The sequence below is a fragment of the Equus caballus genome, unplaced genomic scaffold (genome assembly GCF_041296265.1).
Source record: "Equus caballus isolate H_3958 breed thoroughbred unplaced genomic scaffold, TB-T2T haplotype2-0000448, whole genome shotgun sequence".
Taxonomy (NCBI): Eukaryota; Metazoa; Chordata; class Mammalia; order Perissodactyla; family Equidae; genus Equus; species Equus caballus.
Genome location: NW_027221892.1, coordinates 200,544 through 212,690, shown reverse-complemented (window position 1 = coordinate 212,690; position 12,147 = coordinate 200,544). Strand labels below are relative to the sequence as shown.

Sequence of the window (12,147 nt, the reverse complement as noted above, 5' to 3'; positions counted from 1 at the left end):
ACCGGTCAGTAATGTTTTAAAGATGTTTAAAAATTAGGGAAAAGTGTATTTTGTATTTACTCACAAACTTTGCGTTTCCAGTGCTCTTTATTTCCTTGTGTATATCCAGAATTATAGTTGGTGTCATTTTCCTTCTGTCTGGAGGATTTTCTTTAATATGTATTATATTGCTGGGCTGCTGGTGATGAATTTTAGCTTTGATATGTCTGAAATAGTATTTATTTCATTTTCATTTCTGAAATGTATGTTTACTGTATATAGAATTCTGGGCAACCATTATTTTTCTTTCAGCTCTTTAAAGGTGTTGCTCCGTTGTCTTCTGGCTTTCATTCAATCCAGTGAGAAGTCTGCTGTAATTCTCATTTTTCTTCTGTACACGTGTCTTTTTTTGGGCTGCTTTTACGTTTTTTCCTTATCACTGATTTTAAGCAATACGATTATGATGTGCATTGGTGTAGTTTTCTTTGTTTCTTCTGCTTGGGGTTCATTGAGCTTCTTGGAAATATGAGTTTATGGTTTTCATTAAATTTGGAAAAATTTCATCCGTCAGTCCTTCAAAATTTTCAGTCCTATCCGTCTCCTCCTTTTTGGGAGTGCAGTTATATCTGTATTAGGGCACATGATGTTTTTCTATAGCTCGCTGATGTTTAGTTTTTTCCAATCTTTCCTCTCTCTCATTTTAGATGATTTCTGTTGTCTTTAAGTTCATTAATCTTCTTCTACAGTGTCTAACCTGTTGATAATTTTAACCATACTGTTTTTCTTCTCAGACATTGTATTTTCACTTCTAGATGTTTATTTGTGGTTTGTTTTGTTTGTTTCCTTTTAGATTAACAAAGGTTCTTTTACCATGCTAAAAATATAAAATATACCATCTTAACCATTTATGAGTGTAGCACAATTCAGTAGTGTTAAGTAAATTCATATTGCTGAGGAATAGATTTCTTTTACATCTTCCATATCTCCTTAAAATGCTCATCTTTCATCCTTCTTGAACATATGAACTATATTTATACTAAGTGTTTAAACATTCTTGCCAACTATTTCTGTCATCTCTGGGTCTGTTCATATCGATTGATTTTTCTTTTCATTTTAGGTCTTATTTTCCTGTCTCTTGCATATCTGGTAATTTTTTTTTGTCAAGTGCCACATAGTGTGAATTTTATTTTCTTAGTTGTTGGAGTTTCTGTATTTTTTTTCTAAAATATTTTCAGGCTTTGTTTTGAGATTCAGTTAAGCCATTTGTAATCAACTCTGCCATTTTGAGGCTTGCTTTCTTGCTTTGTTAGGTGGATCCAGTACAACTTTTAGTATAGGACTAATTTGGTCCCAACACTGATGTGATACCCTCTTGAGAATGTCCTTGTATTAGGAGGTTTTTTTTATTTGGCTAGTGGGAATATAGAGTATTACCAGCCCTGTGTGAGTTCTGGGATGGCTATACTTGAATCTTTCTCATGGTCTTTCACTGGCCTTGAGTAGTTTCCTCACACACCTGCATTGATCAGTACTCATTTGGAGCTCTTCCTGCGCAGATCTGTCTTCTCTCATACTTCATCCCATAAATGCTCATAAGATTTCCTTGTACGAGCTCTGTATCTTTAGCTCCTGGAACCAGCAGGCTCCGTTTGGGTACTTCCTGCCTGCACATAGCCTAAAAATTCTCTCCAGGCTGTAAGCTGGGGCAATAATATGGCTCACATCTTTTGTTTCATTTCTCTCAGAGATCATTATCTTTCACTGACTGTTGTCTAATATCTGGAAACCACTGTATGTTTTGTCCGGTTTCTTAGTTGTGTGTGGTGGGAGGATAAGTCTTGTTGTTTTCTTTTTAATCCAGTTGTGTTTACCCCATCATTGCTAGAACCCCAAATCTCAAAAATACTACATATTGATAACAGATACATACAGATGTAGTAAAAGTACAAAGAAAAGCACAAGAAGGATAAATTCTAAATTCAGAATAGTGGTTACTTCTGGGGAAGCTGGGAGAAAGAGGAATGTGATTAGATATAAAAAGAGACCTATAGGGGGCCATCCCCATGGCCGAGTGGTTAAGTTCATGCTCTCCACTTCCACGGCCTGGGGTTCGCTGGTTCGGATCCTTGGCATAGACCTACACACCGCTCATCAAGCCATGCTGTGGCAGCCTCCCACATAGAAGAACTAGAATGACTTATAACTAGGATATAGAACTATGTACTGGGGCTTTTGGGAGACAAAAAAGAGGAAGCTTGGCAACAGATGTTAGCTCAGGGCCAATCTTCCTCACCAAAAAGCGTGCAAAAACAAGACCTATGACTATTTTTATAATATTTTATTTCATAAGCTGGGTATTGGGCACATAGGTATTTGGCTTAGTGTTAGTCACATTTAATATCAGTCCTGAAATATTTCACAATTGAAAGATTTCAAACAGAACAAAGGATTAAGTTTTTTAAAAAGACAAACTGAAAATGCTAGAAGAAAAAGCAGGTATGTCTTAGTGGTGTCTATAACCTTTTACTCCCTCTACAAATGGATGTATAATATGTAAGAAATAGTCTTCAAATTAATATTATCAATCATTCATAAAAAACATTGAGCCGGTCTTGTGCCCATTTCTTTGATTTTTGCTCTGAGAAGTTGATATGGAGAATATATGTATTTCCAGACTGTTCTTGACTTTTAGAAAAGTTTAAGGCACCTTGACTGAAGTGAGCAAACTAGAATCCTGAGTAGGGACAATGAGGTCACATTCTGTGGATTCATTCTTCCAGGTCTGCAAAACAGTAAGAAACCATTTCCTCAGTATTAGAGGGATCAGATAGCAGCAAGACTCGGAAAGCTTCACCAAACTGTCTTCTGTTTCTACCATATGCCTCCCAGAGGAACCAGAACTAGCAATTCTAATGGCCTTGCACAGTTGTAGGAGAACTCCTGCCACTACCATGCATGTATCTATGACTTTCCCTCCTTTATATTTTCCCCTGTGAACATGAAGGACTATAGTAGTAGTTAATTATGTTTTCCGAATATTTCTGATTCTCTGCCTTCCAGGACGTGGTAGGACTGCGATTCCCAGATTCTTGGTTTGGGTGGGGTCATGTGAATAGTTCTGGTTAATAAAGTATAGGTGGAAGAAATCTGTGTCACTTACAGACTAGAGCTTTTCATTGCTGGTGTGAGGCCCTTCAGAATCTTACTTCCTTTTGTCACAGCAACCTGCAAGTTTCAGTTTGGTGGCTGCTCTCTCAGCCTGGGTCCTGGAATTAGATAAAAACTAGAGTTCCCAGATGATCCTTGATGAGATTATGATACAATCAAGAAATAAACCTTTGCTGAGAAAGTGCTAAAAATTCCTTTGTATCATTCAGTTCAAATGTCCCTTCAGAGAGGCAATCCTTGACCACGCAGTCTAAAACCCACCGCAAATATCAGTTGCTGTCTAACACAATCCCCTGTTTAATTGTCTTCATAGTACTCTTTACTTTCAGAAATGGTTTTATTTATCTGCACTTCTTTATTCTATTCCCCACCCCCTGCCAAAAAAAGCCCCCAGAATACTCCATGAGAATAGAAGACTTGCCTGTTTCATTCACTGCAGTATTCCCAGCACTTTGAGGATAGAGAGACATGAAAGAATCAGATTAGCCTGATTTTTACAGGCCATGGTAAGTGCAATGTGAAGTCACTGAAGGGTAATGAGACTCTGACTACTTTTGGAGAATGGACTGGAAGTGGGCAACAGTGGAAGTGAAAGTAGATCAGTCAGTAAACTCTAGCATTGTTCTAGGCAAGATAAAGGGGGGTTGAACAAGTATGGTGTTTGCAGATCAAAAAGATAGGTCTTGTTTATGTGGGAATTAGGGAAGAGAAGCATCAAGAAGACTCTTAGGTTGCTGGCTTTAATAACTAGATAAATGGAGGTGCCATTTAATGAGATGGGGAATATAAGGGAAGAGCACTTTGGGGGGACTGTGGCAGAGAGTTGGATATCTAGAATTTCCTTCTGACTATGTTATGAAGACATCCTAGTCAAGATATCAATTAAACAGCTAGATACTGTCCATGAAAATAATCCATAAGCAATCTATAAACGAAAATATGGGTGAATTTGTTCTGAGCTGAAATCTGAGGACCATGGCCCGGGGCCTTTCTTCCCACAGGAAGAAAGGGCACCAAAGAAGTGAGGTGTACAGAGTGGTTATATACCGCCAAGCAGGACGTTTCGCATATGATTGAAATGTCCCTCCCACAATAGTCACAAGATTGCCCTGTCGGCACAGCTCTTGATGGACACCGCAGGTAGTGGGTCTGCTATCTCAGAGGGCGTAGCAGGAGGCAAGTCTGTTGTCTCGAGCTGGGCAGTCACAGGTGAGCACAGCAATCAGTTTCTAGCCTAAGGAAAGACGCTTAAGCCTTAAGGAGATGCCAACTTTGGGAGAGGGAGGGAAGTTGCACCTTTATCTCAAGGGCCTTTGTTCTTGCCATAGGGAATATCTAAAGCAGATATACAATGCATGCTCAACAGCCACGGTCAGGCCCTTTTGGAAAGACAAGGTGAGGCCGAATTAGGTTTACACCAAATGGCTTCCTCATATTCTCCAATATATCCTATTGCTTGCCATTTTTATTTGTCAATACAAACAAGTTGAACTCAGATTTGGGATGCAGATATAAACCTGAGAATTTATAAACCATTTAAGATCACCTGTGTTGGGGAAGTGGGAGAATTCCTCCCCCACCCCTTTTTCTTAAGGTTCTTATGGCTGGTCAAATAATTTAAAAGGCAGGTTAGCAGGAGAAAAATCAAACAAAGTTTAATAGCATGTATACATGGGAGAAACTCAGGAGAAACAGTAACTCAGTCATCTGGCTGAGGCTGCCTGTTTAAATTTCTTCAGCTACAGACAAGGAGGATGTTGGGGGTAGTGATTTGGAGCTTCAAAGGGGAGGAAGGCAACTCCTGGAAATGGAAAAGCAAATGTTTGGTAAATAGAACTTTGATAAGAATGGGCTTAGCAAGGATCCTCCCAGTCTACCAGATACCCAGAGTTATCTAAGGTGATGGCTTGTCCTGGGGACTGGCCTTTATTTTAAATTTCTTTTAGTCAGTTGGGGAGAAGGTGGAATGTTCTTCCTGAGTCTTCTGAGCCTTTATTTTCTTCAGCTTGAAATAATCCACATACCAGAGTGGTGCATCTTGCGGTGGGCGGGGCGGGGGTGTGGGCATGCCCTGAACCCCATCACCTGCATAGGAAAAATAGATTTCAACATTTAGGGGTTAGATAGTATAAGAGGAGCCACTAAAAGTGAGAGAAGCATGGGCTATCCAGAAACCCAACAAGAAAAGTATTTCAAGGAGCAAGTACTCAACTGCTTTGAATGCTGCTAAGAACTCATTTAAGAGAACAGAGAATTTATATTTTTTTCAGCTTTGTTGAGGTATAATTAACATTAAAAAATTGTACATAGTTAATGTATACATTGTGATGAAGTTGGACAATATGCTTACACCCATGATACCATCACCACAATCCTGGTAATAAATATATCCATCACCTCCAAAAGATTTCTTACGTCCCTTTGCTTTTGTGTGTGTGTGTGGGAAGAACATTTAACCTAAGACTTATCCTCTTAAGTTTATAATGTTGTAGATCTCTAGAACTTATGTATCCTGCATAACTAAAACTTGATGCTGAACAACAACTCTCCATTTTCCCCACTCCCGTCGCCTGGCAACCACCAATCTATTTTCTGCTTGTCTAAGTTTGACTATTTTAGATACCTCCTATAGGAGAAATCATGCTATATTTGTCATTCTGTGACTGACTTGTTTCAGTTAGCATAATATCTTTTTTTTTATTGAGTTAATGATAGGTTACAATCTTGTGTGATTTCAGTTGTACATTAATATTTGTCATTCGTGTTGTAGGTGCACCATTTCACCCTTTGTGCCCGCCCCCCACCCCCCCTTTCCCCTGGTAGCCACTAATCTGTTCTCTTTGTCCACATTTTTAAATTCCTCCTATGAGTGGAGTCATACAGAGATTATCCTTCTCTAACTGGCTTATTTCACTTAACGTAATTCCCTCAAGGTCCATCCATGTTGTTGCAAATGGGATGATTTTGTTCTGTTTTGCAGCTGAGTAGTATTCCATTGTATATATATACCACAACTTCTTTATCCATTCATCTGTTGATGGGCACTTAGGTTGCTTCCATGTCTTGGCTATTGTAAATAATGCTGCAGTGAACATTGGGGTGCATAGGACTTTTGGGATTGCTGACTTCAAGCTCTTTGGATAGATACCCAGTAGTGGAATGGCTGGATCGTATGGTAGTTCTATTTTTAGTTTTTTGAGGAATCTCCATACTGTTTTCCATAGCGGCTGCAGTAGTTTGCATTCCCACCAGCAGTGTATGAGGGTTCCATTCTCTCCACAACCTCTCCAACATTTGTTACTATTAGCTTTAGATATTTTTGTCATTCTAATGGGTGTAAGGTGATATCTCAGTGTAGTTTTCATTTGCATTTTCCTGATGATCAGCGATGATGAGCGTCTTTTCATGTGCCTATTAGCCATCTGTATATCTTCTTTGGAGAAATGTCTGTTCATGTCTCCAGCCCATTTTTTGATCGGGTGGTTTGATTTTTTGTTGTTGAGTTGTGAGAGTTCCTTATATATTATGGATATCAAGCCTTTGTCAGATATATGACTTGCAAATATTTTTTCCCAGTTAGTGGGTTGTTTTTTTTGTTTCAATCCTGTTTTCATGTGCCTTGAAGAAGCTCTTTAGTCTGATGAAGTCCCATTTGTTTACTCTTTCTGTTGTTTCCCTTCTCTGAGAAGACATGGTGTCCGAAAAGATCCTTTTAATACTGATGTCAGAGAGTGTACTTGCCTACGTTTTCTTCTAGAAGCCTTATGGTTTCAGGTCTCACCTTTAGGTCTTTGATCCATTTTGAGTTTATTTTAGTGAATGGTGAAAAAGAATGGTCAGTTTTCATTCTTTTACATGTGGCTTTCCAGTTTTCCCAGCACCATTTTTGGAAAAGACTTTCTTTTCTCCATTGTATGCACTCAGCTCCTTTGTCGAAGGTAAGCTGTCCATAGATGTGTGGTTTTATTTCTGGGCTTTCAATTCTATTCCATTGATCTGTTCACCTGTTTTTGTACCAGTACCATGCTGTTTTGATTACTGTAGCTTTGTAGTAAGTTTTGAAGTCAGGGATTGTGATGCCTCCCGTTTTGTTCTTTTTTCTCAGGATTGCTTTAGCAATTCGGGGTCTTTTGTGGCCCCATATAAATTTTAGGATTCTTTGTTCTAATTCTGTAAAGAATGTCATTGGGATTCTGATGAGATAGCGTTGAATCTGTAGATTGCTTGAGGTAGAACGGACATTTTAACTATGTTTATTCTTCCAATCCATGTACATGGAATGTCTTTCCATCTCCTTATGTCGTCATCCAATTCTCTCAGAAAGGCCTTGCAATTTTCATTATATAGGTCCTTCACTTCCTTGGTTAAATTTACCCCGAGGTATTTTATTCTTTTTGTTGCGATTGTGAATGGTATTCAGTTAGCATAATATCTTCCGGGTCCATCTATGCTTTTACAAATGGTAGTATTTCCTTAATTTTTAAGTTTGAATAATGTTTAATTGTGTGTCTATCTCGCATTTTCCTCATTTTCTTTATCCACTTGACTATTGATGGACATTTGAGTTGTTTCTATATCTTGACTATTGTGAATAATGCTGCAATAAATGTGGGAGTGTAGATATCTCTTCACAATCCTAATTTCAAGTCTTTGCATATATACCGAGGAGTAGAATTGCAGGATCATGTGGTAGTCTATTTTAATGTGGTTTTTTTTGGTGAGGAAGATTGACCCTGAGCTAACACACCTGTTGCCAATCTTCCTCTTTTTGCTTGAGGAAGATTGTCGCTGAGCTAACATCTGTGCTAATCTTCCTCTACTGTATGTGGGATGCTTTCACAGTGTGGCTTGACGAATGGTGCTAGGTCCATGCCCAGGATCTGAACCTCCGAACCCCAGGTCGCCAAAGTGGAGCACACGAACTTAACCACTATGCCATCGGGTTGGCCCCAGTCTTCCTCTATTTTTTGTACGTGGGATGCCACCACAGAGTGGCTTGATGAATGGTGTGTCGGCCCACACCTGGGATCTGAACCCATGAAACCCCAGCCGCCAAAGTGGAGCGAATGAACTTCGCCACTATACCACCAGGCCAGCCTCTATTTTTAATTTTTCTTTTTTTTGAGGAAGACTGGCCCTAAGCTAACATCTGCTGCCAATCTTCCCCTTTGTGCTTGAGGAAGAGTGGCCTTGAACTAACGTCTGTGCCAATCTCCCTCTATTTTATATGTGGGTTGCTACCACAGCATGGCTTGACAAGCGGTGTATGTCTGCACCCGGGATCTGAACCTGCAAACCTGGGCTGCAGAAGCGGAGAGAGCTGAACTTAACCACTACACCACTGGGCCAGCCCCTACTTTTAATTTTTTGAGGAACCTCCATACTGTTTTCCATAGTGGCTGCACCATTTTACATTCCCATCGACAGTGTACAAGGGTTCCAATTTCTCCACATCCTTGCCAACACTTGCCATTTTTTGTTTTTTGGTAATAGTCATCCTAACATTTGTGAGGTGATATCTCAATTGTGATTTTGATTTGCATTTCTTATCAGATTTGGCAATATGGAGGTTATTCATAGGAAAACGTATGAATCAAAGAGGAGGAAAAGAGAGTCCACGTAGAACTCTTTCAAGAAGTTTTGCTATGAAAGCAAGCAGAGAAATAGGCTCAGCTAGAGGGATTACGGGGTAAAGAAAAGTGGTGTTTTGTCTTTGTTTTTTTAAGATGAGCGATATTACAACATTTTTTATGATGAAGAGACCATCCAGCCTGAGGAGAGATTGATGATGCAGTAAAGAGAGGGGATAAGGAAAACAACTAAACCCCTAAGTGGGTAGCAGACATAGGAGTCCAGATCACAGCTGGAAAGACTGAAGATTAACAGAAGAAAAGCCACTTCCTTCTCTTTAATATGATGCAGAAGATAAATGCAGTTGTAGGAAGGATTGTACATTTAGTGGTGGGATGTGGGAGAAGTTCCCTATCTCGTGACTTTTTTCTGAAGTGTAAAGGAAAATCATTGGCCAAGAGAGAACATACAAAATAGTCATCGCGGAGAGCGAAAAAGTAAGTTTTCTAAAACCCTGGAAAAGGATGACCAGCTTAAGGTTTGTGATCAGGAATTTAAAGAAAGCTTGTCAACCTGAAAGCCAGTTCTTTGTGGCCAGGAAAGAGGGCAATAATGAAAAGTGTTCTAGAGAGAGCAAATACAGTGATTGTTGTAGCTTCTTATTTACCCTAAATGATCACTTAAAGTGTATAAGTACATTATAATCTATAACAATGTTAAAGAAAATATATAGCTAACAGAAGTTGGCAAGTAGAAGGAGCAAAGAAGTGTGAGAGGTTAGGTGTGTAAGTATCTTCATCTCGCACAGAGTGAGGAGCTAATGTATAATTTTGAAAGTTGAAAATCCAAAAAAACAGATGTTTGAAGTACTTACCTTATTTAAATTATACGGTTTATCATAAAATAACTAAAATACTAAGAGGAAATAGTTTAAATTATCTAAATCCTCACCTGTCATAAGTGAATCCACAATGTCAAAAATTGATAAAACAATTAGTGATTGAGATCCTTTAATTTATAAATATGGAGGCAGTCACCGGAAGAAATAAAAAACAAAGTGAAAAGTAATTGCCTGTGGAGAACTTTTGTCCCTCATTATTATTTTGTATGACTTGATTTTTTTCATAACAAATGTATGCGTTAGTATACTTTAATAAAATTAAAACAGAAACTATTTAACTGCGAATGAAGGCCTTGAAGTCAGGGCCAAGCTTTGATACAACTGGGTAGGTTTTGTCGAGGTGACATTTATTTCCAGCCCCTTCCCGTGCCCTCTGATTGGCTCTCTCGGAATTGGTTTTCTCCCAGTATCAAAGGGATTCACTGCCCTCCTGCCCCTGGCTTCCTCCCGCCTTCACTGAGGAAAAGCACATCTCTGGTTGTTTTCTGCTCCTCAACTTTGATCATTACAAAATGAGTCTATTCTTGGTCTCATTCTTAAAATGATTTGTTTTTGGCGCTCCGGGGCTCGCGCCCCTGCCTCGTGCCTGCGCCGCTCGTATGTAAATGAGGGCGCGTGACGCGGGACGCGGATGGACAAGGGAAGAGAGAGAGTGGCCGCTGCCCTCGCCGCCCGGTGCTGGAGCCCTCGGTGCGCGGCGGAGAGGAGAGGATGCCGGCGGGAACTCGACTCTTGGCGCCACCGTCTCATGCACTGTGTAGGTTTTGAGAGTATTTTAGAAGGGCTTTATGGACCACGGCTACGAAGAGCCCTGAGTTTATTTGAAGGATTGTCTACCATCTCTTGATTCTTCACAGTCAACACCAACAGAGGAACTGTCATCTCAGGGCCAGTCCAACACTGAAAGACTGAATGCCAAGCAGAAAATTAGCTAAATGCACTCTTTCGAAAGAAAGACCTTCCTCAGAACTGTGATCCTAACATTCCCCTAGTTGCTCAGGAATTAATGAAAAAGATGATACGTCAGTTTGCAATTGAGTATATTTCAAAAAGTGGTAAAATTCAAGAGAATAGAAATGGTTCAATTGGACCAAGTCTAATATGTAAAAGTATTCAAATGAATCAAGCAGAAAACTCCCTTCAGGAAGAACAGGAAGGCCCCTTAGACCTCACTGTGAATCGAATGCAAGAACAAAATACTCAGCAAGGGGATGGAGTGTTAGATCTCTCTACAAAGAAAACCAGCATAAAATCTGAAGAGTCGTCCGTATGCGATCCTTCTTCTGAAAATTCAATGGCTGGGAGACTACAGAGAAACAGAGAGGACTATGTGGAGAGAAGTGCTGAGTTTGCAGATGGTTTGCTCTCAAAAGCTTTGAAAGACATTCAGTCTGGAGCACTGGACAGAAATAAAGCAGGCATACCTCAAAAAACTTTACTTCTCCACTTAGAAGCCTTACCAGCAGGGAAGCCTGCATCTTTTAAAAACAAAGCTCGAGATTTCAGTGATAGTTACTCATATAAAGACAGTAAAGAAACTTGTGCAGTGCTGCATAAAGTAGCCCTGTGGGCAAGAGCTCAAGCAGAGCGCACAGAAAAAAGTAAACTCAATCTAATTTAAAGAAAAAAATGAAAGCCTACAATATGAAACTTCACGTCCTACTGTACAGTTAAAAATTCCTCAACTACGAGTAAGTTCTGTTTCAAAACCACAACCTGATGGTCCTGGTCTGCTGGATGTTATGTATCAAGTTTCCAAAACCTCTCCAGTCCTAGAAGGATCAGCTCTCCAAAAACTGAAAAATATACTCCCTAAACAGAAGAAAATAGAATGTTCTGGGCCCGTAACTCACTCAAGTGTTGACTCTTACTTTCTACCCGGGGACCTCTCTCCTTTGTGTCTTAATTCTAAAAATGGAACAGTTGATGGAACCTCTGAAAATACTGAAGATGGATTGGATCGAAAAGATAATAAGCAGCCCAGGAAAAAACGTGGCCGTTATCGGCAGTATGATCATGAAATAATGGAAGAGGCTATTGCAATGGTGATGAGTGGCAAAATGAGTGCTTCCAAAGCACAAGGAATTTATGGGGTACCTCACGGCACTTTAGAATACAAGGTAAAAGAAAGATCTGGAACACTGAAGACTCCTCCTCCGAAGAAACTCCGAGTACCAGACACTGGGTTATATAATATGACAGATTCAGGGACTGGCAGCTGCAAAAACAGCAGCAAGCCTGTGTAGATTACTTGTTAGGAAAATGTTTGTACGTGTGTTTGTGTGTGTGTGTGTATGTGCACAGGTGTGTGTTTGTGTGTCTATATACACACACGTGGGAATTACAGATGCTCACTCTGACAGGAGACATGAAATTTTGCAGTTGAAAAACCACTTACATGCCTTTTGAAAAAAAGTTTTATTCAGGGTTTTCACTGTGGACAGAATTATATAGTTGCTTACTTAATTCTGATAGTTTGTATTTAATCCTTGTATAAATAGGTGAAAAAGATTGAGGTTTTCTTTAGT

The 12,147-nt window shown here is 39.6% G+C and overlaps 2 protein-coding genes and 1 pseudogene across 3 annotated transcripts in view; 2 read left to right on the top strand and 1 right to left on the bottom strand.

Moving 5' to 3' along the window:
* Positions 1-12,147, top strand: part of LOC138922076 (large ribosomal subunit protein uL15m-like) — a 79,074-nt gene that overhangs the window by 54,433 nt on the left and 12,494 nt on the right.
* The window catches only part of LOC138922087 (uncharacterized), a 56,956-nt gene continuing 49,585 nt past the window's right edge, over positions 4,777-12,147 (bottom strand). For both annotated transcript variants that reach the window (XR_011435179.1, XM_070258918.1), the window contains exon 3: positions 4,777-5,232. Coding sequence is in view for 1 of the 2 variants with exons in the window: in XM_070258918.1 (XP_070115019.1) it covers positions 5,229-5,232 (4 nt within the window). In the remaining variant the exon portion in view is untranslated. The remainder of the gene's footprint in view (positions 5,233-12,147) is intronic.
* LOC138922072 (ligand-dependent nuclear receptor corepressor-like protein pseudogene) lies at positions 10,106-12,016 on the top strand (annotated as a pseudogene).